The sequence below is a fragment of the Bos mutus genome, chromosome 17, assembly GCF_027580195.1.
Source record: "Bos mutus isolate GX-2022 chromosome 17, NWIPB_WYAK_1.1, whole genome shotgun sequence".
Taxonomy (NCBI): Eukaryota; Metazoa; Chordata; class Mammalia; order Artiodactyla; family Bovidae; genus Bos; species Bos mutus.
In genome coordinates, this window is record NC_091633.1 from 43,581,391 (window position 1) to 43,603,627 (window position 22,237).

General features: G+C 39.7%; 1 protein-coding gene across 3 annotated transcripts in view; it reads right to left on the bottom strand.

Moving 5' to 3' along the window:
- Positions 1-6,120: 6,120 nt before the first annotated feature.
- The window catches only part of SCLT1 (sodium channel and clathrin linker 1), a 226,186-nt gene continuing 210,069 nt past the window's right edge, over positions 6,121-22,237 (bottom strand). Inside the window, exons 18-20 of one of the 3 annotated variants that reach the window (XM_070386529.1) lie at positions 13,267-13,345; positions 10,082-10,177; positions 6,121-6,778 (exon numbers count right to left, since the gene is read on the bottom strand). In XM_070386529.1, the coding sequence (XP_070242630.1) occupies positions 6,716-6,778; positions 10,082-10,177; positions 13,267-13,345 (238 nt within the window). In that variant the 3' untranslated portion in view covers positions 6,121-6,715. The remainder of the gene's footprint in view (positions 6,779-10,081; positions 10,178-13,266; positions 13,346-22,237) is intronic. The other 2 variants (XM_070386528.1, XM_070386530.1) reach the window with 2 other exon arrangements.

The following is a 22,237-nucleotide window of genomic DNA, read 5'->3' on the forward strand; positions in this document are numbered from 1 at the left end:
AAGTGAAGTGAGTCAGAGACAAATACTGTCTGATATCACTGTGGAATCAAAAAATATAACACACTGGTGAATATAACAAAGAAGACTTACCAATACAGTGAATAAACTGGGCTTCCCTGGCGGCTCAGTGATAAAGAATCTGCCTGCCAATGCAGGAAACACAGGTTTGATCCCTGGGCCGGGAAGATCCCCTGGAGAAGGAAATGGCTACCTGCTCTAGTATTCTTGCCTCAAAAATCCCATGGACAGAGGAGCCTGGTGGGCTACAGTCCATGGGGTCGCAGAGAGTCAGACATGATATGCATGTCTAAACAACAACCTCTCTCCCACTACCAGTGGGGAGAGGAAGAGGAACTACAGGGGTAGAGGATTAGGAGGTGCAAACTACTACATACAAAACAGGCTGCAAGAGTATACTGTACAACGTGGGAAATACAGCTAATATTTCATAATAGCTACATGGAGTATAACCTTTAAACACTGAATCTCTACATGGTATGCTTGTAATATACTGCACAACTATACTGCAATTATAAAAAGCGTAAAAGGCAATCAAAAAAGGAAAGTCTGGAAACATTTCAAGGAAATAACCCACTAATTTATATAACTTCCTTTGCTTAGATCTGTATTTTTCACTACAGTTAATTGACTTTTTAGGTTATGGCCAATTTCAAGATTTGGATATGAAAATACTTTTCTCAGGAAGTTTTCTATGTAATGCATAAAGTTTGATAACCAAACGGGCTCTTTGGGTTAGAGTCAGAATCAGAAAAGGCAAGCAAAGACCCGGTCACAGCTATGACTCGGTTATAATAAGGTTATAATAAGGTTATAATAAGGTTGATGAATGAAAATGTGAAAGAAGTTTTCAAAATCTGTTTTGCATCTGTTATTTCCTATCAACAACACGAATCGATGAACTAAAAGGAAAGAATGGACACTAGTCAGAATTACCTGAAGGCTAGGATGAAGTACGTGTATGAGAGAAGCAAGCTGTTTGCCGTGAGGTCCAGTTTCCTTGAGCAGGGGCCTCAGAGAACCTATAGAGGCAACTGCTCAGTCACTGCCAGGGAACGGGAGAGACGCCAGAGCACGGATTCCGCAGATGAAGGATGCAGTGTTGGGAGGAGGAGGGATCTGGGTTGGAGACACCTGGTTTGAAAGCCTGCAGTGACACTTTCCTCCTCCATGACCCTGGGCTAGGTGTTTGACTTTTATGACTCTACATCTTTAGAAAAGGAATGGTAACACCTACCTAGCAGGGCTGTTAGATTATATGAGATAATAAATGCAAAATGTTAGCACAATGCCTTGCATATTGTAGGTACTCAATAGGCATACTTTATTCATACAGATCAGCATGGTTATTGTAGATCCAGGGGAAGATTCTCCAGTGGGTCCAGTGGTTTCTTTTGGCTACTTGTAGAAACATGATGTAACTACCCTTACTCTCCTTTATCTCCTAGAGCACAGTTTCCATGACAGGAAATCCTAGTCTCATATTTTTAATCTTCACAGATTTAAGTGCGAACAGATGTCCTTATACATCAGATTATACTCTGATGGCTTTTTTATTCTTTGAAAAAAGGATAAAAATAGGGACTGAGAACTTCCATGATGCCATACTACAAAACTCAAGCATTTTAAATAAACATAAAAGGAACACACAGTGATTACGAGGATGCTGCATGGGTTTACTAAGAAGAAATTTAACTTATCTTTTCAGACAGGATTACTAGATTAGGTCTGGGAAGTATGACAGTTGTGGCATAAAAGAACCTTCTGAGGTAGAAGCCTAGGTCTGTCTGGATGGTTTTATGATAGTATAGGGCTAGACTGAACACAGACTGACCGTGCCTCATGGGTCCTGCTTACCATCTGTCACAGGAGGCAGTGGTTAGTAGGCTCTAAGAGACTGACTACTCAGGTCTGTCTAGTTCTTATTTGTTCAGTGATTTTCATGAAAATATGGGTGGCATGTTCATCAAAGCTATAGATGGACTTCACTGTAAGTAAAAAAAAAATTGTCATGGATGCAAGAAATATAGCAGTAAAACAAAATTAAACAGATGCAGTTCCTATGCTTATAGGGAACAAACTGGATGGCAGAATGAGGAGGTAAAATGATCTCAGCACACTGTAGTAATATAATGAAATTTAAAAGGGACAGAGGACCAGTTTGGCTTCTGGGGCAAAGATCTGGCTAAGCAACAAAACCTTGGGAAGAGGCAGGATTTCAGTCAACAGTACGCTTGGTGACTTTCTAACAGTGTCATTCAACTTCTAAAACAAGCTAACATGATTTTAAGTTGCATTAATGGAAGTAGGTAGGCACTAGAACAGTGTGATTCTCACTTTTTTCTCATCCTAAATACGAATGAGAAATCATATGAACATTTTCCTGAATCACTAACTACAGTGACTCTCAGAGCAGGCTTCCAGTTCTCTTCTCGGGGTGAGGGAAAGGGGAGGGGTGTGGACTGTGAAACCACGCCCATCCCCTGGCGATTCTAAAAAGCTGCCCCCTAACCCCCACTTGGGCAGGTGTCACTCACCCTCTCCCCACTGCTCTCAGTCGTCACCCAGAACAAGGTAATGAGTAGTCCATACCTTGAATGTAACGTTTGGCTCTGGGCCTAAGACCGACGCATCCCAAGCACCTGGCTGAAGTGAGGTGCTCACAGCACCTAACGGATGGGTGGAGGACGGCGAACGGCTTCCGAGATCAGTGACCGGCAGGCGCAGGGACTCAAAACCAAGTTCTCTGAGGAAATGGGGATGCCTACTAAGTGCAAGGAGAACATGAGAATTATTTCCCAAAGGCTGAAGATCTGCCACATGGAAGATGGTTTAGACAGACTCTGTTGCACAAGGTAGAACAAAGGCAGGAGACACATTCAGGAAAGAACCTTCCAGCGGTCAGCACTGCTGGAGAGTTTGATTAGGGGAACCTGCCCGCCTGGCACAGTGAACTTCAGCAGCTGTGCACATAACATTGCTAATGTGTCACTAAAAAAATGAAGGAGTGAACTTTAAAAAACTTGTATTTAAAAAGGAATAAACCAGAGCAGATTCCAAGTTATCTCTATGATGTGTTTCTCATTTGCTTACATTCCAATATACTTTCTGAGGGGAAGAAACAAGAGTAGGTTAGACTGCGGGCGTTCAGAGCATCTACGGGAACACGGGAGCACATGGGAATTTTTGTGGTGAACTCTTGGGCTAGAAAACCACTCAGTGTAATTTTTTTTTTGGTATTATAGTTGGGTGGGTGCCAGTGCTGTAAAGAATTACTTTAAAAATGCCTTTCCATTCTACGATTTTTGTTACCTAAGTAAACATATATTTACTTAGTTCTTCCTTCCATAAATACTAAGAACATTAATATTGTCACAAAAGCCACACATTTTTTTAAGCTTTAAGAGCTGGCAGGGGGACTTTTCTGGCAGTCTAGTGGTGAAGACGCCACGCTTCCACTGCAGGGACCATGGGCCCCACCCTGGGTTGGGGAACTATAGATCCTGCATGCTGCATTGGGCTGCACGCAGATGCATGAGCTGCATTGGGCGGCCAAAAAAGAAAAAGAAGAGCTGGTAGGGGACGGATTTCATAGGCAGCACTGGGGTGCCACAGGGTCCGTCTCCCCTCTGTACACATTTCTCTATGTATATACACATTTTTAAGTAAGCTAAAAAAATTAGTCATTATTTTTGATTAAAGGGTTTATAAAAAAAGCTCATTACAGATTTATTTTGAGAAAACTGATAAAACACATTATGGTTAAAGAACAGAATTTATAATAAAATGTTTAAAAGTGTTTTTTTTCAGTCTTCCTTGGTTTGTCTGAGAGTTGGCTTGGCAGGCTGTACAGCTATGAAATATTCATATTTGCTGAATAAACGAATGACTGAATTGTTACTAATGTTCGCCCATAGTTCTCACACCAGAGGAGAAATTACAAGATTGTTGGCTGTCCCGATTTGCATATTTGTATACAGAGTGAAGAAGAGGTAATCATATCTCTTTTCTTTCTCAGGGAGACACGAAAAAGAAACATGAATAAATAAAATGAACTAGCTATGTTAGCCCCAATTTCAGATTTATGCCATTTCTTTTCTCTCTTTCCTATTCATTTCCCCTGTCTCCTAAAATAAAGTTCACGGAGTAAATGATACTTACTGTCTGTGAAGTCAAGGCTGACCAATCTGAGGAATGTCCAAAACAATACTACATTTTTATATTAAAAATCATTATCGAACAAACTTTTCTGGAAGAAAAATCACCATACATGTTCAGTTCTGTTGCTTAAACATAGCTTGCTGCTGCTGCTGCTGTTGCTAAGTCACTTCAGTCATGTCCAACTCTGTGTGACCCCATAGACAGCAGCCCACCAGGCCCCACCTGGGATTCTCCAGGCAAGAACACTGGAGTGGGTTGCCATTTCCTTCTCCAATGCATGAAAGTGAAAAGTCAAAGTGAAGTCGCCCAGTCGTGTCCAACTCTTAGTGACTCCATGGACTGCAGCCTACCAGGCTGCTCCGCCCATGGGATTTTCCAGGCAAGAGTACTGGAGTGGGTTGCCATTGCCTTCTCCAAACATAGCTTAAGTCTGTTCAAATTGAACAGAGATCAGAAAGGCCGTTTATCTGCATTTTAGTACCATATCCTTTCCTTGGAGAGTATCTAAGCCTAAGAAAGACTGCCCACTGGAATGGGGTCATTATGAGTAAAATGTAAAGAGTACATTTTACATTTACCTTTAGCCCAAAGTTTGGAGAAAGCACTTATGCTGAAAGATTTTATCTTGAAGAAAAAAGTCTGGAAAGTTATATTATTTTTTTAGAAAAAGATACTGCTACTTATATTTCATTTGTCTAGATTGTTAGTTTCTGAAGTGTTTTCTCCTACAGTCTCATTTTTTGGTCAGACACAATTCTAACATTTTCTCTGATTAAAAGTTTTAAAAATAAACATTATATTCTAAATATAAATATGAACATAACTCTTATAACCCAGTCTGTGAATGACACGGGAGGGAATTTAGATAGTCAAATGAAAAATCTTCTAAGAAATGGAAATAAGCTGAGCGCCTACCTGCCATTTAGCTGTCATGTCTGTATTATCATCTCATCATCGTGTCTGACACTAGCGACCATTGGCTCCCTCCTGCCTAGATTCCATCCACCCTTCAGTTTTTATCATACTGGATTCTCTTGGTTACCAGCCTCTCACTGCTCCTATTCAGTCTCCTCCAGTGACATTTCTTCCTGAGCTCATTCAACCAACAAAGACATTTTCTAAGGTCTCTCCTTAAAGACTCTTTTTCAGTTTTTAAGCAGACAGCTCTGAACACCTTCTGTGCTCCGGGAGCCACGCTGAGCGCTAAGGATACAATGATGCGTGATGGACAGTTCTGCTCTCAAGGAGCTTGCAGTCTGTTGGGAAGGAGATAACATTAAAGTAAAAGCTTCGAAAAGAGTTACAGATTTTCTTAAGTGCTATACAGGAAAAAACAGAGCATAGATTAAGAGCAATACAACAAAGGGACCTTGCTGAGTCTGGGGAAGCAGCCTGAGGCAGGGGTTTGTGGGGAGCTGCACACTTGAAGGATATGCAAATGGCAAAGTGTGAGCAGAGACCCTGTGTGGAGGAGGAGGAAAACGCTATGATGGGAGGTACGGAAGGGCATCGCCAGGGACAGAGCACGAGCAATGAGGGGGACGAGGTAGTGAGAGAACATCACACAGGGCCTCAGGGCCAGCCCCGACCCTCGTGGTTTCGAATCTCAGCTCCAGGCCAAAGACCCCGTGACTGTCTCAATTTGTGGGCACCAGTCCTAAACTTCTGACTGTTGGTTGGACATTTACAGGTGCGCATTCTCATGCCACCTCATTGTCTTTGGACTACGGCAACGGTCTCCTAACTTTCTGTCCAGGTGCAAACCCACCTAAGCCGATCATAGAAAGCAGGGAGCGCCACGTTCAACTAGCAGCAGAGAGTGAGTGACTACAATGGGCCTATGAAAATCAACAGGATGGCAACAGGTCAGTACCACGCAGTCTCAGAACTCAGGATTCCCTTTGATCCATACTGCTTTGAATAATAGCGAAAACACAACAAAAGAAGAACACCTCAAAATCCAAAACCCCAGACAAATGGGAACCTTCCCAAATTCTTAAATATCAATATTTGATAAATACTGAAAATCACACAAGGTAAAAATGAACCACTGCAATTATACATTAAAATACATGAGAGCATCATTTTAGGAAGTACATGATTTATTACATGTGAGTTCATAATAAAATGGAGACTTGGGAACTTTAAAAATGAATTATGAGTAACAGATGTGAAATTCTCAAATCCTGAAGCCTGAAATACTAAAATTCTTGCATTTTTAAAAAAACTCTTTCTCATGATTAGCATAGTTTGAAAATTATGATTCTTTTCCAAGGGAAAAAGGAGGAATTAAAAAATAGACACGTTGATGAAGGCAGTGCGTTCTTCCCAGCGGGCTTTATTCTCCACTGAAGCTCAATATCGGATTATCTTTTACTTACAGGAAGCTGTCACTCTTCTGTTTTCCAAGAACCCTCCAGACAGAATGGAAAATGCAGGTGCAAAATGACCCTCTATGCAGGTTTTACCATTTTAATACACTGCTGGTCAACCACTTCCCCAATTCTAGGGTTCTGTGAGTGAACGCTGAATAATTTTAAATATTTTCCAGATTCATCATGGAGGCTGCTCTTCTTCTCTGCACTGTCATCGCACTGAGCTGCAATTGAAATGAACAATCAGTAAGTAGGTAACTTTTTCTATGGAAGATCTTAGACTAGTACAAAGTGTAACGCATCACAACTTACAATTACTGAAAACAACTTTATTGTAAGGCGTCTTGTAAGAGGTCACTTTTTGTGTTCACTTCTCTTTTACTCTTGAGACTTTAAAATGATTACACTAGAGATGTGTGTGTCAAATATGACTTTCCACAGCTCAGTGATATACTTACAATTCCAAAACATATTTAACGGATGGGTGAAAGGCACCTAGATAAACGTTAACCAGGAAAGAGACTAGAACACAAACTAAGTGCAAGCCAGCACAGTGCAGGGTTGACAATAAAAAGATGATGACAGGTCACAGTGAGTCTACTGAGGAAATAATCCTTAAATATTAAGTTGGAACTCATGACAAAGACACACGGTGAAAAATATCTAACAGTATAAAAGAGCATACAGCGTAAAGGAAGCCTTCCCATCTCCTGCCTTCATTCCACATCCCTCTTCCCAGATACAACCACCACTCCCAGCCTCTAAACAAACTTCTTCAAGTATCCTACATGAGAATATGTGCACATTACTGCTTCACTTTTTTTGAAGAATGATAAAGTACTATACACAGCTCTCCTTTCCCCCTACTGAAGTCCACTTTATTCCATCTGTCTTTTATCTTCTGTGCGCTCTGCTCCACTGCAGCCCTTCTTTTCAGTTGCTGTTGATTAGCCACTCTGCTTAGAACGGGAGCCTTTCATTACACACTGCGACTATTTTTCTCAGTTTGTCACTGACGTTACTTTTTTACGCAGAAATCTGAAATCTTACATAGTCACATTAATTTATTTTCATCGTTTCTAGGTTTTGTGTCACCACACTGGTTTTAAAAAATCCCATACAGTGAAAAGAACACCACGCGGCATTCAGTAGCTTAGAGTGACGCACTCAGAATATCTAACCATCTATACCATTGTCCCAAGACGGAGGAAGGCCCTACAGAAAACGCTGATCACAATAGCACGTTCCGAGCATGACTCAATGACTACAGCGCAGGGTCTGTGCTGAGCCGATGAGGAGATGCTAGACGGCCTGAGTAAAGACAGCATGAGAGAGACAACAACAATCTTTTAACCCCTTTACTTTACTGAATATCAAGCCCTTAGCAGGATAGTATTTCTAATAGCAGTTCCCAATTTCTGGAAGAATATGGGAAAGTTAGAAAGGATTCAGAGCAGGCAAAGATAAAAATTTTTTTAAATTGAATATGTCTTAGAAACAAAGTTTGAGTTGAATACTTTTAAAATAGAAAACAACAACAACAAAAAACTAACCCCAGGGAATAAATTCCTCTTTGTGTTTAGGGAAAATAGTCAATGATTACTTTCTGTCTTCAAATGAGAACAGAATGGCAGGAACAAAAAATTTAAAGAAAAGTCTGTAAGGCAGTTACTGACAAAACATTTTAAAAAAGGTTCACAAAGAGATTAGGAGAATCTCTGCCATTGGAGAGTTTAAATAACAGGAGAAATACTGTGGACTGTTGAGGTTTAATGCTGTTGGGAAGGGGATGGGAGTAGATGCCAACTGGATTATATCATCAAGGTTCTGTACCTGGACTCTTGTTACTATCCAACTCCAGGGAGCTGATTTTAAGTAGGCATTTTCTTTACCACAGGGCTTCCCTTGTGGCTCAGCTGGTAAAAAATCTGCCTGTAATGCAGGAAACCTGGGTTTGATCCCTGGGTTGGGAAGATCCCCTGGAGAAGGGAACAGCTACACACTCCAGTATTCTGGCCTGCCATGGACTGTGTAGTCCATGCGGTTGCAAAGAGTCGGACAAGACTGAGCAACTTTCACTTTCTTTACCACGGTCCTTAAAAAAGATCAACTTGAAGCTTTAAAGACTGTGAGGTAGAAATTTAATTTCTATGTATCTAATTACCTATTTACCACTTAATGACCATGCTAAGAGCTTTATATGTGTTAACTCCTTTGATTTTTCAATAACTCTATCAGGGAGGTGTTATTATCCTAAACATGAACAGACTGAGGCTTAGAGATGTTGAAACTGCCCAAGGACACATGGCTAATTAATGGTACAAGGTTATTTGCCAGACACCAAAATACCTCCACTCAAGATACTGCCCTGAACATGTTGGCTCCTGTAACCTTATAATCTAAATGAATAAATGAATTCTTAAATAATTATCTCATCCATCAGTCCATAATTTCATAAGAAATTAAACGTACCTGATAAAACTATAATTACTTTTAAGAAGGAAAGGTAACAGAAGGGCAAGTTATGATTGGATTTTGAGAGCTACACCATGCTCATACCAGAAGCAGGTTAACAAAAAAATCTATAAATATCACAAACTGAATTCTGTGAGTATTTAGAGTTAATTGCTTTACTATATATGAAATTATCCAAGAATAATGTTAATTATTAGACTAATAATATCCAAGAATAATGTTAATTTTGATCGAAACAGTAAATTTATAACCAAATATAATAATACACTTGGTTTGTTTCTGTCTAAACTATCTGTTTCCAGCCTATCTTTATAATCACTAAACTCCTCTCATTTCGTTCCTAACAGGAGAGACTATTTGCTCCTACTTTAGAACAAATGGCCCATTTCATTTATATGATATGTGAGCATTATGAGTAACTGCCCCTTATTATTTCATGGATGTTCTGCATTTTCTACTCTATTTCCCATTGGACAACTTTTATGTGGTATTTGAGATTTATATGGTCACATACAAATGTCCATTAAATGAAGTTAAACCTATAAGCTAGGTAATTTTTTTCCATTTAAAAACTGCAATAAAAACAGTTAGTGCAATTTGGAACACTATATTCAAAGCAATGTGATTCACTTTCAAATCTCTCCGTGAATACCTGCCTAGTTTTAGGCAGAACATAATTCTAGAGCAGTGCTCACTGTGAAGACTGTGGAGCTGTTCTATTTGATGCTGGCCAATATGACAGTCACGGCTTCATGCAGCTTTTGAGCACGTGAAATCTGATAGTGTGAGGATTTCAATTTAGCTGACTTAAATGTAAACAGCGGCTAGTGGCTACATCTATCCATGTTGGACAGTGCAGTTCTAGACTCAGGTGATGTTTATTTCTGTTTCTAAAGTTTACTTTTTCAATCTCAAATATTAAACAGACTAATTTTAAGTAGCTTAGTCAAATAAAAATAAAATGCTAGTTTTCTGGAAACTGTTGAGGAATGTTTTTAATCTGTGACTTACTCAGACTCTCATCATCCAGGCATAATGAGGATGCTTCCTACCTGCTGGGAGGCCGAAGCAGCTCTCTGTTCCGCTTCACTCAGTCGCCTCTGAAGTCTGTTGGATTTTTCCTGGTGCTCTAGAATTAACTTTTCATTCTATTAAGGGGAAATATAAGACAAGTTAGAAATCTGTACGTGGCATGGAGGTGTTTCATGGAATTATCAATGAAAAATCTGAACATTATTTTATCACTTACAAAATGTAATGACAATATATCTCCAAATTCATATTTTTCAAGTTATGAACGCCAAAGTTCAAAGCTGGTTTTACATTATGACTAAATTGGTGTCTTCCCCACCCCCACCCACCGCTGTCACAAACCACCAAAGGAAGTGAATTAAATCCGAAGCAAAGTGAACCTGAAGACGAGGACGTTCAGTATGAGATGCTAGAAAACTGCTCTGCTGTCACCTGTGAGTGTGAGAGCACAGACCTGGGCCTCAAAGCAGTGTGTCACGAGGGGCGGGCTCAGTCTGACACTCTGCGCTTTTTGTCAGGTTCTCAGGTGATGCATACACTGTTGGCTGGGGCGCTCGAACCACTGTGCTCGCAGAGCTTCCAGGGAAGTGGTGACATCGTGCACACATTATTAAAGTCAAGGAGCAGAAAATACTCATTCCAGAAATCCTGATTTTTACAGAATTAGACTTATCTTAGTTAGGGCTTCCCTGGTGGCTCAGCAGTAAAGAATCTGCCTGCAGTGCAGGAGATCCAGGTTTGATCCCTGGGTCAGGAAGATCCCTTGGAGAAGGGAATGGCAACCCACTCCAGTATTTAGCCTAGAGAATCCTATGGACAGAGGAGCCTGGTGGGCTACAGTCAATGGGGTCACAAAGAGTCAGACACGACTGAGCAAGTAACATTTGCACTATTGAGACTTATCTTAAATGATTTATATGCTGAAAGCATTATTTAAAAAAGAGAAGGTGGGGCTTCCCTGGTGGCTCAGTGGTAAAGAAACTGCCTGCAATGAAGGAGAAAGTGAAAGTGAAGTCGCTCAGTCGTGTCCCACTCTTGGTGACCCCATGGACTGTAGCCTGTCAGGCTCCTCCGTCCATGGGATTTTCCAGGCAAGAGTGCTGGAATGGGGTGCCATTGCCTTCTCCAGGGGATCTTCTCGACCCAGGAATCAAACCTGGGTCTCCCGCACTGCAGGCAGACGCTTTACCGTCTGAGCCACCGGCTCTCCTGCAATGCAGGAGACATGGGTTTAATCCCCGGGTCAGGAAGATCCTCTGGAGAAGAAAATACCAACCCACTCCAGTATTCTTGCCTAGAACACCCCATGGACAGAGGAGCCTGGAGGGTCAGGCACAATTTAGTGCCTAAAACAACAACAAACAACAGTAATAAAAGAAGAAATCTTTTCCAAGTTTCTCAATACATCTGCATGTCAGAGGGTATCAGGGTCAATGGAGTTATTAAGGCACTACTAAGGGTTGCGTTGAAGCCCTTTTCCCCTCGGCTATGGATGAGACCTTACTTGGAGTAGGTTCTTTGTTGATGACTAAGTTAAGATGAGGTCATTAGGGTGGGTTCTAAACCAATGTGACTGGTGTCTTCATAAGAAGGGGAAATTCGGACATAGAGATCGACACGTACAAAGGGAAGAACATAGGAAGACACCATCCGCAAGACAAGGAGTGCCTAAGGCTACTGGAAGTGAGGGGAGAGGCCTGAACACACTCTCTCCCGGGGAAGTCGGAAGGAACCAGAGCTGCTGTCTCCTGAGTCTGGACTGCCAGCTTCCAGAACTGAGAGACAGCCCGTACCTGCTGACTGAGTCACCCCAGCCTCTCTTCCTCTGTTAGAGCAGCCTCAGGCAACTACACAGGCATCGTGACTGTCAGTCTGTCACAACACGGTGTAATGCAGACAAGTGCAAGCAATCTATCAATTAAAAGATGTATTAGCCTTTTCCACGCTTAACTACTAGCCTAAAAAAAAAAAAAGTCTGTGCACACACAGAATTATTATATAGTTTTTTTGAACTAGATAGTTCCTGTGTCCTAACATACAAGTGGTAAGAGTGAATGTCATGCCTAGTAATACAAAATACTGAAATAACAGTATCCTGTTAAAATGTGCTTATTCTATTTCTTATTGTGCCCAAAAGCAAAATTAAATTGTATGAAGAGAACTCTATTAGCTGCTCCAATTTACCAAGATGTTTAAATATGTAGCCTTAAATTTAAGAGGCACATCATTAACATTAGAGAAAACCTGAGGAAAAACTGCCATCCTCTATAATAATCATTTTCATAGTTACAATCAGATGATATATAAGGTACATATTTCTGTGCTGCTACCATAATGGTGAAAGCAGAATCCAGATTAGATAAATCATAATATATGCAACTGTTCTTTTTCTAACTGATCATTTGAGTTGCTTTTGATCTTCCAAAAAAATTAACATTACTGTGTTGAATATTTTCCTTTAAAATTTTTTTCATATTTTAAATTATTTCCTTAGGACAGATTCCTGGAAGGGGGAGCTACATCAAAGAGTATTTTAATGGCTATGGTCTAATTGTTTTCTAAATTTCTCATGTCAGTTTATAATGCTATAAGACTGAAGAGCAATGACTTCACTATGGCTCCTACGGAAAGCCATAGAGAGCTAGTGGGCCATACAGCCTGTTAATGAAATTCCAAGAAATATGTTAGAAATTAAAACATCAAATAAAGAAGTAGAGTTCTAGAAAGTTCTAATCATAATCTAGAAATTGTTTAACCCTTTTTCTTCAACGAAAACGACAATAAACCCTTGTTAACTTTAGTTCTAAAGCATTAATGTAAAGGAATGCTTTCATATATTCCAGTAGGCAAAAGTATTTCCTACATGTCTTTTCTGATGGATTAAAACAAAATTAGTGGAACTGGGTTAAAAAAAAAAAAAATCTTAGACATGCACAGAAATAAAGAGGATCCTAACACTTCTGAAACAGCACAAGCTATATGGTGAAACTGAAATAGGAGCTCTGTCTTTGTCATTTAAATATGATGAATCACTGACTTCCAAAGCTTTTATTCGCATTATATTATGTGTGGACTTTTAGTGCTATGTATGATTTCTGCAAGAAATACTCACATCCGCATGGTCATTTCCAAGTAGAGAATTAATTTGGACTTGGCTCAGGTAAGATTCTACAGTGTGCGCTTCCCAGGAGGGCCATTATCTTACCTCAACTACCTTTTCATTTGCCATTTCCAGCTGAGAAAGCAGCTCTTGGGTATGAAGTTTCTGTCGACTCAGCTCACTCCTATTAATCAAGAGAGAGGAAAAAGAAGAGAAGAGAAAACCATTAATATAGCTGTTCAAAAACCTAACAAAATGGAATCTTTATTAGTGAGGTACATGTTCATGTTCTAAACAAAAAATATCTTGTGTGCAAGGACAACAGCGAGAATACACTTAACACTACTGAACTGTTCACTTAAAATCGATTGAGACAGTAAATTTACAATTTAAATAAAGGTTAAAATTGTCCATTTTATATTAGGTATATTTTACCACAATAAAAAAATCAAACCTCCCCTCACATATTTCGAAAGTGCCAAAGTATCCTTTATATCACTGATATTATTTGGCATTAAAATAAAAGTATATTCATATTAAACATACAGTATTTGTTGTTTTTAATGTTCATATATAGCACTTCTTAGAGAGGCTCAATTCTTGGAAATTTAAGGTAATGTTAATCACTCCAAACACCATTTCAGCTTAGTATATTCAGGATTAAAATATAAGTTTTGGTTGTTATTTGCTTTATCTTATGCATTCATATCCTTTATGCTTTATTAGACAGAATTATGCACATAAGTGTCATCTTTTTTTGTTGCTGTTCAACATAGAAGCATTATATTCCCTTTGGCCAAAGATAATCTCAAAAGTCCCAGGTTAGAAGCAGATACAATGGAGACTTTAAAATAACTTTTACAGATCAAATTAATCTCTGAGTATTAAATAGTATTAAATAGTTCATTCAGGACTGGTTTTTATCCTCTGACCTTCTGCTTCTAAAATAAGTCAGTAGATCAACACTTCCAGTTATCAGCTTTGATTTTTTTTCAAAGTGAGCCTAAAAACCTGGTAAGTCCTGTAAGTGTCCTATATTTGAATGGATAGTTGTTAAAATCAGCAAGCTATTTGTTATAAATACATAGGATAGAACAAAAAATGTCCACAAATCAACTTCACAAATATCTACTGAACACTCCTTATGGGTGGTAGTCAACATGGATGGTGTCATAACAGAACTTGCGGATGAATGGGAAACGTTCACTCCTACTCAGTGGCTTCATCAGTACAGGTCAGGCCACTGACAACGAGGAGCTTGAGTACTGGTCACTGAGTGCGTGACAGACAAATTCAATTGTTTCACCTGAGCTAATTTTGGTGGTAACAATACCAGGTGGTGCTAGTGGTAAAGAGTCCACCTGCCAAGGCAGGAGACACAGGAGACGCTGGTTTGATCCCTGGAAGGTCCTTGAAGGAGGAAACGGCAACCTGTTCCAGTATTCTTGCCTGGAAATTTTCATAGAGAGAGGAGCCTGGCGGGCTACAGTCCAGGGGGTTGCAAAGAGTCAGACATGACTGAGCATTCATGCACACATATGACAATAGGGTAGGATAAACTGCTGTGCTTAAAGTATCTTGTGTGGCTTACAGGATTCCCAGGTGGCACTAGGGGTAAAGAATCCACCTGCCAATGCAGGTTAGATGTAAGAGGCATGGGTTAAATTACTATTACTCCTCACCATAACAAAGAAAAGCAAAATGACTAATGTGGCCAGCCTTCTGGGCTGAATGTAATTAAAAGGTATGCACACTAGCGCTAAGGAGAAATAACCTCTGAGTACTGTGGAGAGGAAGATGATACAGTGATCGTATTTATAAAGTTGCCAACACTCAGTCTATACCTTTTCAGATAACACCTACTGCATGATTTGATACCTATGCTATTTGCTTACCCATGACAATTTATTTGAATAATACAAATAATTTCTAATAATTACTATTAGTAATAATTTCACACAAAATTTAGGATCACAATGATACAAATTATTAACTTTAAAAAAATGCATTTATTTTTAATTGGAGGACAACTGCTTTACAATGTTGTGTTAGTTTCTGCCATATAACAACATGAATCAGCCATACACACACATATATCCCCTCCATCTTGAACAGATTATTAACTTTAAGTTACTTTTCCATCTGTGAAAATGTCTGTTCTATTGTGTATCAAGCAGTCACCCTCACTGGACAGTGAGCAACACTGCTCTCCACCAAGAAAGTGGAGATAATGGTAATGGTAGTAATAATAGCAAACGTTCCCCTAGTGCTTACTCTGTGTGGTGGTGCTAGTGATAAAAACCCGCCTGCCAATGCAGGAGATATAACAGACATGGGTTCGATCCCTGGGTTGCAAAGGTCCCCTGTAGGAGGGCATGACAACGCACTCCAGTATTCTTGCCTGGAGAATCTAATGGATAGAGGAGCCTGGCAGGCTTCAGTCCACAGGTCGCAGAGTCAGACATGACTGAAGCAACGTTGCACAGTGCTACTCTAAATACGCTAAACTAAAAAGGTCAGTTTTCATTCCAGTGCCAAAGAGAGGCAATGCCAAAGAATGGCATTTTGAATATGCTGCTTTTGAATATGCTGTCTAGGTTGGTCATAACTTTTCAGCCACAAAATTAAAAGATGTTTACTCCTTGGAAGAAAAGTTATGACCAACCTAGACAGCATATTCAAACTACTGTACAACTGCACTCATCTCACACACTAGTAAAGTAATGCTGAAAATTCTCCAAGCCAGGCTTCAACAAAATGTGAACCTTGAACCTCCAGATGTTTAAGCTGGATTTAGAAAAGGCAATAGATGCCTTTTTTCTGTTTCTAAAGTTTATTTTTTCAATCTCAAATATTAAAGAGACTAATTTTAAGTAGCTTAGTCAAATAAAAATAAAATACTAGTTCTCTGGAAACTGTTGAGGAATTTTTTTAATCTGTGACTTAGAGAAATCAGAGATCAAATCGCCAACATCTGAGGGATCACTGAAAAAGCAAGAGAGTTCCAGAAAAACATCTAGTTCTGCTTTATTGACTATGCCAAAGCCTTTGACTTTGTGGATCACAACAAACTGGAAAATTCTGAAAGAGATGGGAATACCAGACACCTGACCTGCCTCTTGAGAAACCTATAGGAAGCAACAGTTAGAACCGGACATGGAACAACAGACTGGTTCCAAATCAGGAAAGCAGTACGTCAAGGCTGTATACTGTCACCCTGCTTATTTAACTTACATGCAGAGTACATCATGAGAAACGCTGGGATGGATGAAGCACAAGCTGGAATCCACAAGACTGGAATCCACAAGCTCCCACAAGATTGCTGGGAGAAATATCAATAACCTCAGATATGCAGATGACACCACCCTGATGGCAGAAAGTGAAGAACTAAAGAGCCTCTTGAAGAAAGTGAAAGGGGAGAGTGAAAAAGTTGGCTTAAAGCTTAACATTCAGAAAACTAAGATCATGGCATCCAGTCCCATCACTTCATGGCAAATAGATGGGGAAACAATGGAAACAGGGGCTGACTTTATTTTTTTGGGCTTAAAAATCACTGCAGATGGTGACTGCAGCCACAAAATTAAAAGATGTTTACTCCTTGGAAGAAAAGTTATGACCAACCTAGACAGCATATTCAAAAGCAGAGTCATTACTTTGCCAACAAAGGTCCATCTAGTCAAGGCTATGGTTTTTCCAGTAGTCACGTATGGATGTGAGAGTTGGATTATAAAGAAAGCTGAGTGACGAAGAATTGATGCTTTTGAACTGTGGTGTTGGAGAAGACTCTTGAGAGTCCCTTGGACTGCAGGGAGATCCAAGCAGTCCATCCTAAAGGAAATCAGTCCTGAATATTCATTGGAAGGACTGATGTTGAAGCTGAAACTCCAGTACTCTGGTCACCTGATGCAAAAAACTGACTCACTTGAAAAGACCCTGATCCTGGGAAAGACTGAAGGTGGGAGGAGAAGGGGATAACAGAATGAGATGGCTGGATGCCATCACCGACTCAATGGACATGAGTTGGAGTAAACTCCAGGAATTGGAGACAGACAGGGAGGCCTGGCGTGCTGCAGTCCACGGGGTTGCAAAGAGTTGGACATAACTGAGCGACTGAACTGAACTCTAAGTGCTTTATATAAACTAACTTCTCTAGCTTTCATAATAACCCTGTGAGATCCCCTTTTTACACACAAGACGATTTAGAGGCAGAGGCATTTACAAATCAATTTAAGTAACTTGCCTGGAGTCACACAGCTAGTCAGCTGAGAGTCAGGATTGGAAAACCAGGCCCTTTGGTTCCAGCCTGTGCTCTTAGCCTCTCCCCTGTACTGTGCACCACGGCAGGCAACTGCTGAATGTTGGTTAGATGACTAAATAAAAGAGCATGTTTGTGTGTGTAAGGGGTATTTTAAAGAGCATAGATACTTACCTGGAAACCTGACAAATTATATTTTTACTTCTGATTTCTTCCCTAAAGCTTCAGTCCTACACTCAAATTTAACATGACTAACATCAAACTTTTTGCACTACCCTGCCAATCTACTTTCTCTCTCAGTGCTGAGATACAACCTATTTTTCATCTTCCTACTCAGTCCTTATACTGACAATATCACTGCTTAGGTTAAAAACTGTAAAGTTGGTTCTATCTCTCGCTTTCTCTTGAATGCAACATCTAGTTCGGCCCTAAACAGATTCTTCTGTGCAGTAGGATTTCTTGCATCTATTGTTCATTTCTATTCAGTGTGACCATCACAACAAGTTCTTATAACTTAATTTTTAGATTTACTGCAGCTGCCAACTGCTTGGGTTCTCAGTATCAGGTGAAAAACTGTATGCAAAGCACCCATCGGTGCATACAGTGGTGCTCAATTAACAGTGTACTTTTCCCTAATGTGCCCACCACTGGCTACTTCTCCTTCTAAAGCACCACTTCAATAATTTGCTTCCTTGAGCAGTAACTTCCAGTGGCTCTCTGTTACTGGACAAAACAGTCAAAATTTCTGAGATGGACATTCAGATTCTTCCAAAACTTTGTGTACTTTATCTTTCCAATCTTCTCTTCAATAGGAACCTTCCACTTCAGTTCTCACTGTCTGGCCAACAAAACACATGTGTGCCATCTCTAAGCTCATGTTCATGTCATTTTCTATATCCTCTTTTGTGGATTTTCCATGAAAGTCCTGCCTACTCTTTAACATTCCACCATTGCTCCACTTCTTTCCATGTCTCCTTCCTGGTTCACTCTAATCCAGACGGTTCTCTTCTCACAGCAATGTGTTCATACTTATCTTATGTAGAAGACATTTAGCAATTGCCTATTGTAATTCTAATGGGTGGTTTATATATGTGTATATGCGTATACAAGTACACACATACGCGCATGCCCCCAATTACAATGGAAACTGTAAAAAGGGGATTGTTTTTAGTTTCTACTGTATATGCCTAAGGACTTTACACATAGGGATTTAATAAATATTTGCAGATTTATGGCTAAATTTTCATAGGGAACTTAGCAATTAGAAAACGTATTTTAGATAAAGATTAAAAAAAATGTACTTATAGTCTGCTACTTTCTCCAAAGGACTTGAAGAACCCAAGAAAAGGTAACTTTTAAGTTAAGCACTTCCTTTAAGTTTCACTCCTGAATGAAATTTTAGAAGGTATTAAAGGTTGGGGAGAAAAGTGATTTCACTAGCTCTGTCCCTTGAGACCTTCCTAGAGCCTGCCTGTCAGTACTTTGCAACTCCTTATTTCTCTGTCAGGATATTTCACTGCAGGGATAAAGGAAAGACCCAGGAGGATGATCTGACTCTGTATTATCTATGAGAAAATGTCTCTTCATTAGGGAACATAATTGAGAATTCCCTACATCATTAGTGATTTAGGATATACATAAAATAAAACTTTCCAGAAAGTTTCACGGTGGTATTACACTTCAAACACTTGCCAAGTAAAGCTATATAATCTCTTCACTGGAAATCTTTAAAAACAGAAATGTCCATATCTATCAGGGATGACTTAAGCGCAGCCGGCCAGGAGGTACAGAGATAGATGGCATTTCCAGTTTCTGTGTGACATCATGGCAGCTAAAGATCACTTTATACTAGATACAAAATTTAAATGAAACTGTACCCAAGTTCTGTATAATTTCTAGCATAGTATATAACACGTTATAAGGTTTAAGGTAAAAGTACCTCCTACCGATTTCCTGTAGCTACAGAAGAAACAGGCGTTCTTTACAACCCCAGTGGGAGCTGCGTAGTCCACTGGTGTCCTAAACAATTTTCAGCTCACAAATATCAATTCATGTGCACGCGAGAGAAAGTCCTAGTCACGCCTACAAATCATAATTGAAAAACTAGTTGTAAAAGGTAACTAATTTACTACATTCTGTGCAGAGAAAATTTCACAAAATGATTTATAAACAAAGAAATGAATGCTGCATCTACTAAGAAAATATTAGAATCAACACTGGGAAGTCATCCGGTTCCTCAACTGGAGACAGAAGTGGGTGAGGAGTAAGCACCAAGGCCAGGGCCCTTCCTCCGGCCCATGGAGAGGCTTTGGGTAGGTTCACAAACACCCTGAACTGTACCCCAGATCTTCACATTTATCCCGTCTGGGAAGAAGATCCAGAGTCTTCCTCTGATTTTTAAGAGGTCTGAGCACTAAGGAAGGATAAGGATTTTGGCTGAGTTTTTTGCCTGGAATATACAAAATTCTGAAAGAAATTTTTTCCTTTTAGAGTACGAGCAGACTGATTGGAGTGTTCTAATGTTGAATGTCTTTCTTACACAAGCCACATCCATAATGATATCATCTAATTATTTCCACTTTTGGTTTCATTATGGTGGTACAAGAATTTAAAGGCACTTGGCAAACAATCCAAATACAGAATTAGTCTAGATTTTTACAGTATTCACCCTATTTTACAGTTGCTTATCTAGACTTAATTCAATAGCATATTCTCCAAAGTATACAATTCCATTTAAAAAGAAACAACAACTTTTCCTTTCTACTCACATATCACTGGTTTAATTTATTATGTAGTTCTGAAACTGGCATATAACCTGGTTTGGGAACAATCACACCGATACCGACAGTGTCAGACAACACTAGAGTATCTAAGTGGATTAGACAAGAGCACACAGAGTGCCTTGGGCATTAGTCAGCATGCTTTATACAGAAACTTCAGTGGTTGATGATGCCCATGATTAAGTGGACATCAGCCAGGAGGGTTTTCCACTACACCTGATACAATTAATATTGTACCTTATTATAACTTTGGGCTTCCCTTGTGGCTCAACTGGTAAAGAATCCGCCTGCAATGCGGGAGACCTGGGTTCGATCCCTGGGTTAGGAAGATCCCCTGGAGAAGGGAAAGGCTACCCATTCCAGTATTCTGGTCTGGAGAATTCCATGCACTGTATAGTCCATGGGGTCGGACATGACCGAGTGACTTTCACTCTATTATAACTTCAATGTTGCCAAGTAGTAGTTATTCTCATCTTATAGATAAAGAAATTAAGACTCAGAAAATTAATGTTCCTAAGGTCAGGCAGTGACTGAAAGAAAAAATGAGTTTCATACTCAATCTTTTTATCAAAATGTTCTCTCAACTAAATCACATTGCCTCTTACCTTAAGCCCAATCATTTAAGAGAGGTATTATTAAAGTATGTCTGTGGCATAATATCAAGATCTATAGGCAAAGTGAAAAAAATTTAATCCTGAGCATGCAGCAAAATGGTAACCGCAAAAACTGTGACCTCAAAAGACCTAAATATGAAAACAGGTTCAAATCTCATTTAGTTAACTAAAAACACCACAGGTTTGCAGGCCAGCTTTAGCAATATAAGGTCATAGTCCAGGTTCCTTCTTTCCCAATCTGCACTTAGATCCTCCTAAGTGATTTCATTTAGGCCATGACCCAGTCCAATATGCTACTGGAGAGGAGTGGAGAAATAGCTCTAGAAGGAAAGAAGAGGCTGGGCCAAAGCAGAAATGACTCCTAGTTGTGGATGTGTCTGGTGGTGAAAATAAAGAACAATATTGCATAGGAACCTGGAATGTTAGGTCCATGAATCAAAGTAAACTGGAAGTGGTCAAACAAGAGATGGCAAGGGTGAACATCCACATTTTAGGAATCGGTGAACTAAAATGGACTGGAATGGGCAAATTTAATTCAGATGACCATTATATCTACTACTGTGGGCAAGAATCCCTAAGAAGAAATGCAGAAGCCCTCATGGTCAACAAAAGAGTCCAAAATACAGTACTTGGGTGCAATCTCCAAAACTACACAATGATCTTGGTTCATTTCCAAGGCAAACCATTCAGTATCATAGTAATCCAAGTCTATGCCCCAACCACTGAAGTTGCTGAAGAAGCTGAAGTTGCATGGTTCTATGAAAACCTATAAGACCTTCTAGAACTAACACCAAAAAAAGATGTCCTTTTCATTAGAGGGGCCTAGAATGCAAAAGTAGGAAGTTAAGAGATACCTGGAGTAACAGCCAAGTTTGGCCTTGGGATACAAAATGAAGCAGGGCAAAGGCTAACAGAGTTTTGCCAAGAGAACACACTAGTCATAGCAAACACCCTCTTCCAACAACACAAGTAATGACTCTACACATGGACATCACCAGATAGTCAATACTGAAATTAATTGATTATATTCTTTGCAGCCGAACTAGGAGAAGCTTTACAGAATTAGCAAAAACAAAACCAGGAGCTGACCATGGCTCATATTAGGAGCGTCTTCTCACAAAACTCAGACTTAAATTGAAGAAAGTAGTGAAAAACACTAGGCCAGTAAGGCATGACCTAAATCGACTCCCTTATGATTCTACAGTGGAAGTGACAAATAGATTCAGGGGATTAGATCTGGTAAAGAGAGTGCCTGAGAGAACTATGGATGGAGCTTTGTAACACTGTACAGGAGGCAGTAACCAAAACCATCCCCAAGAAAAAGAAATGCAAAAAGGTAAAATGGTTGTCTGAGGCGGCCTTACAAACGGCTAAGAAAAGAAGAGAAGCGAAAGGCCAAGGACAAAAGGGAAGATAAACTCCATCTG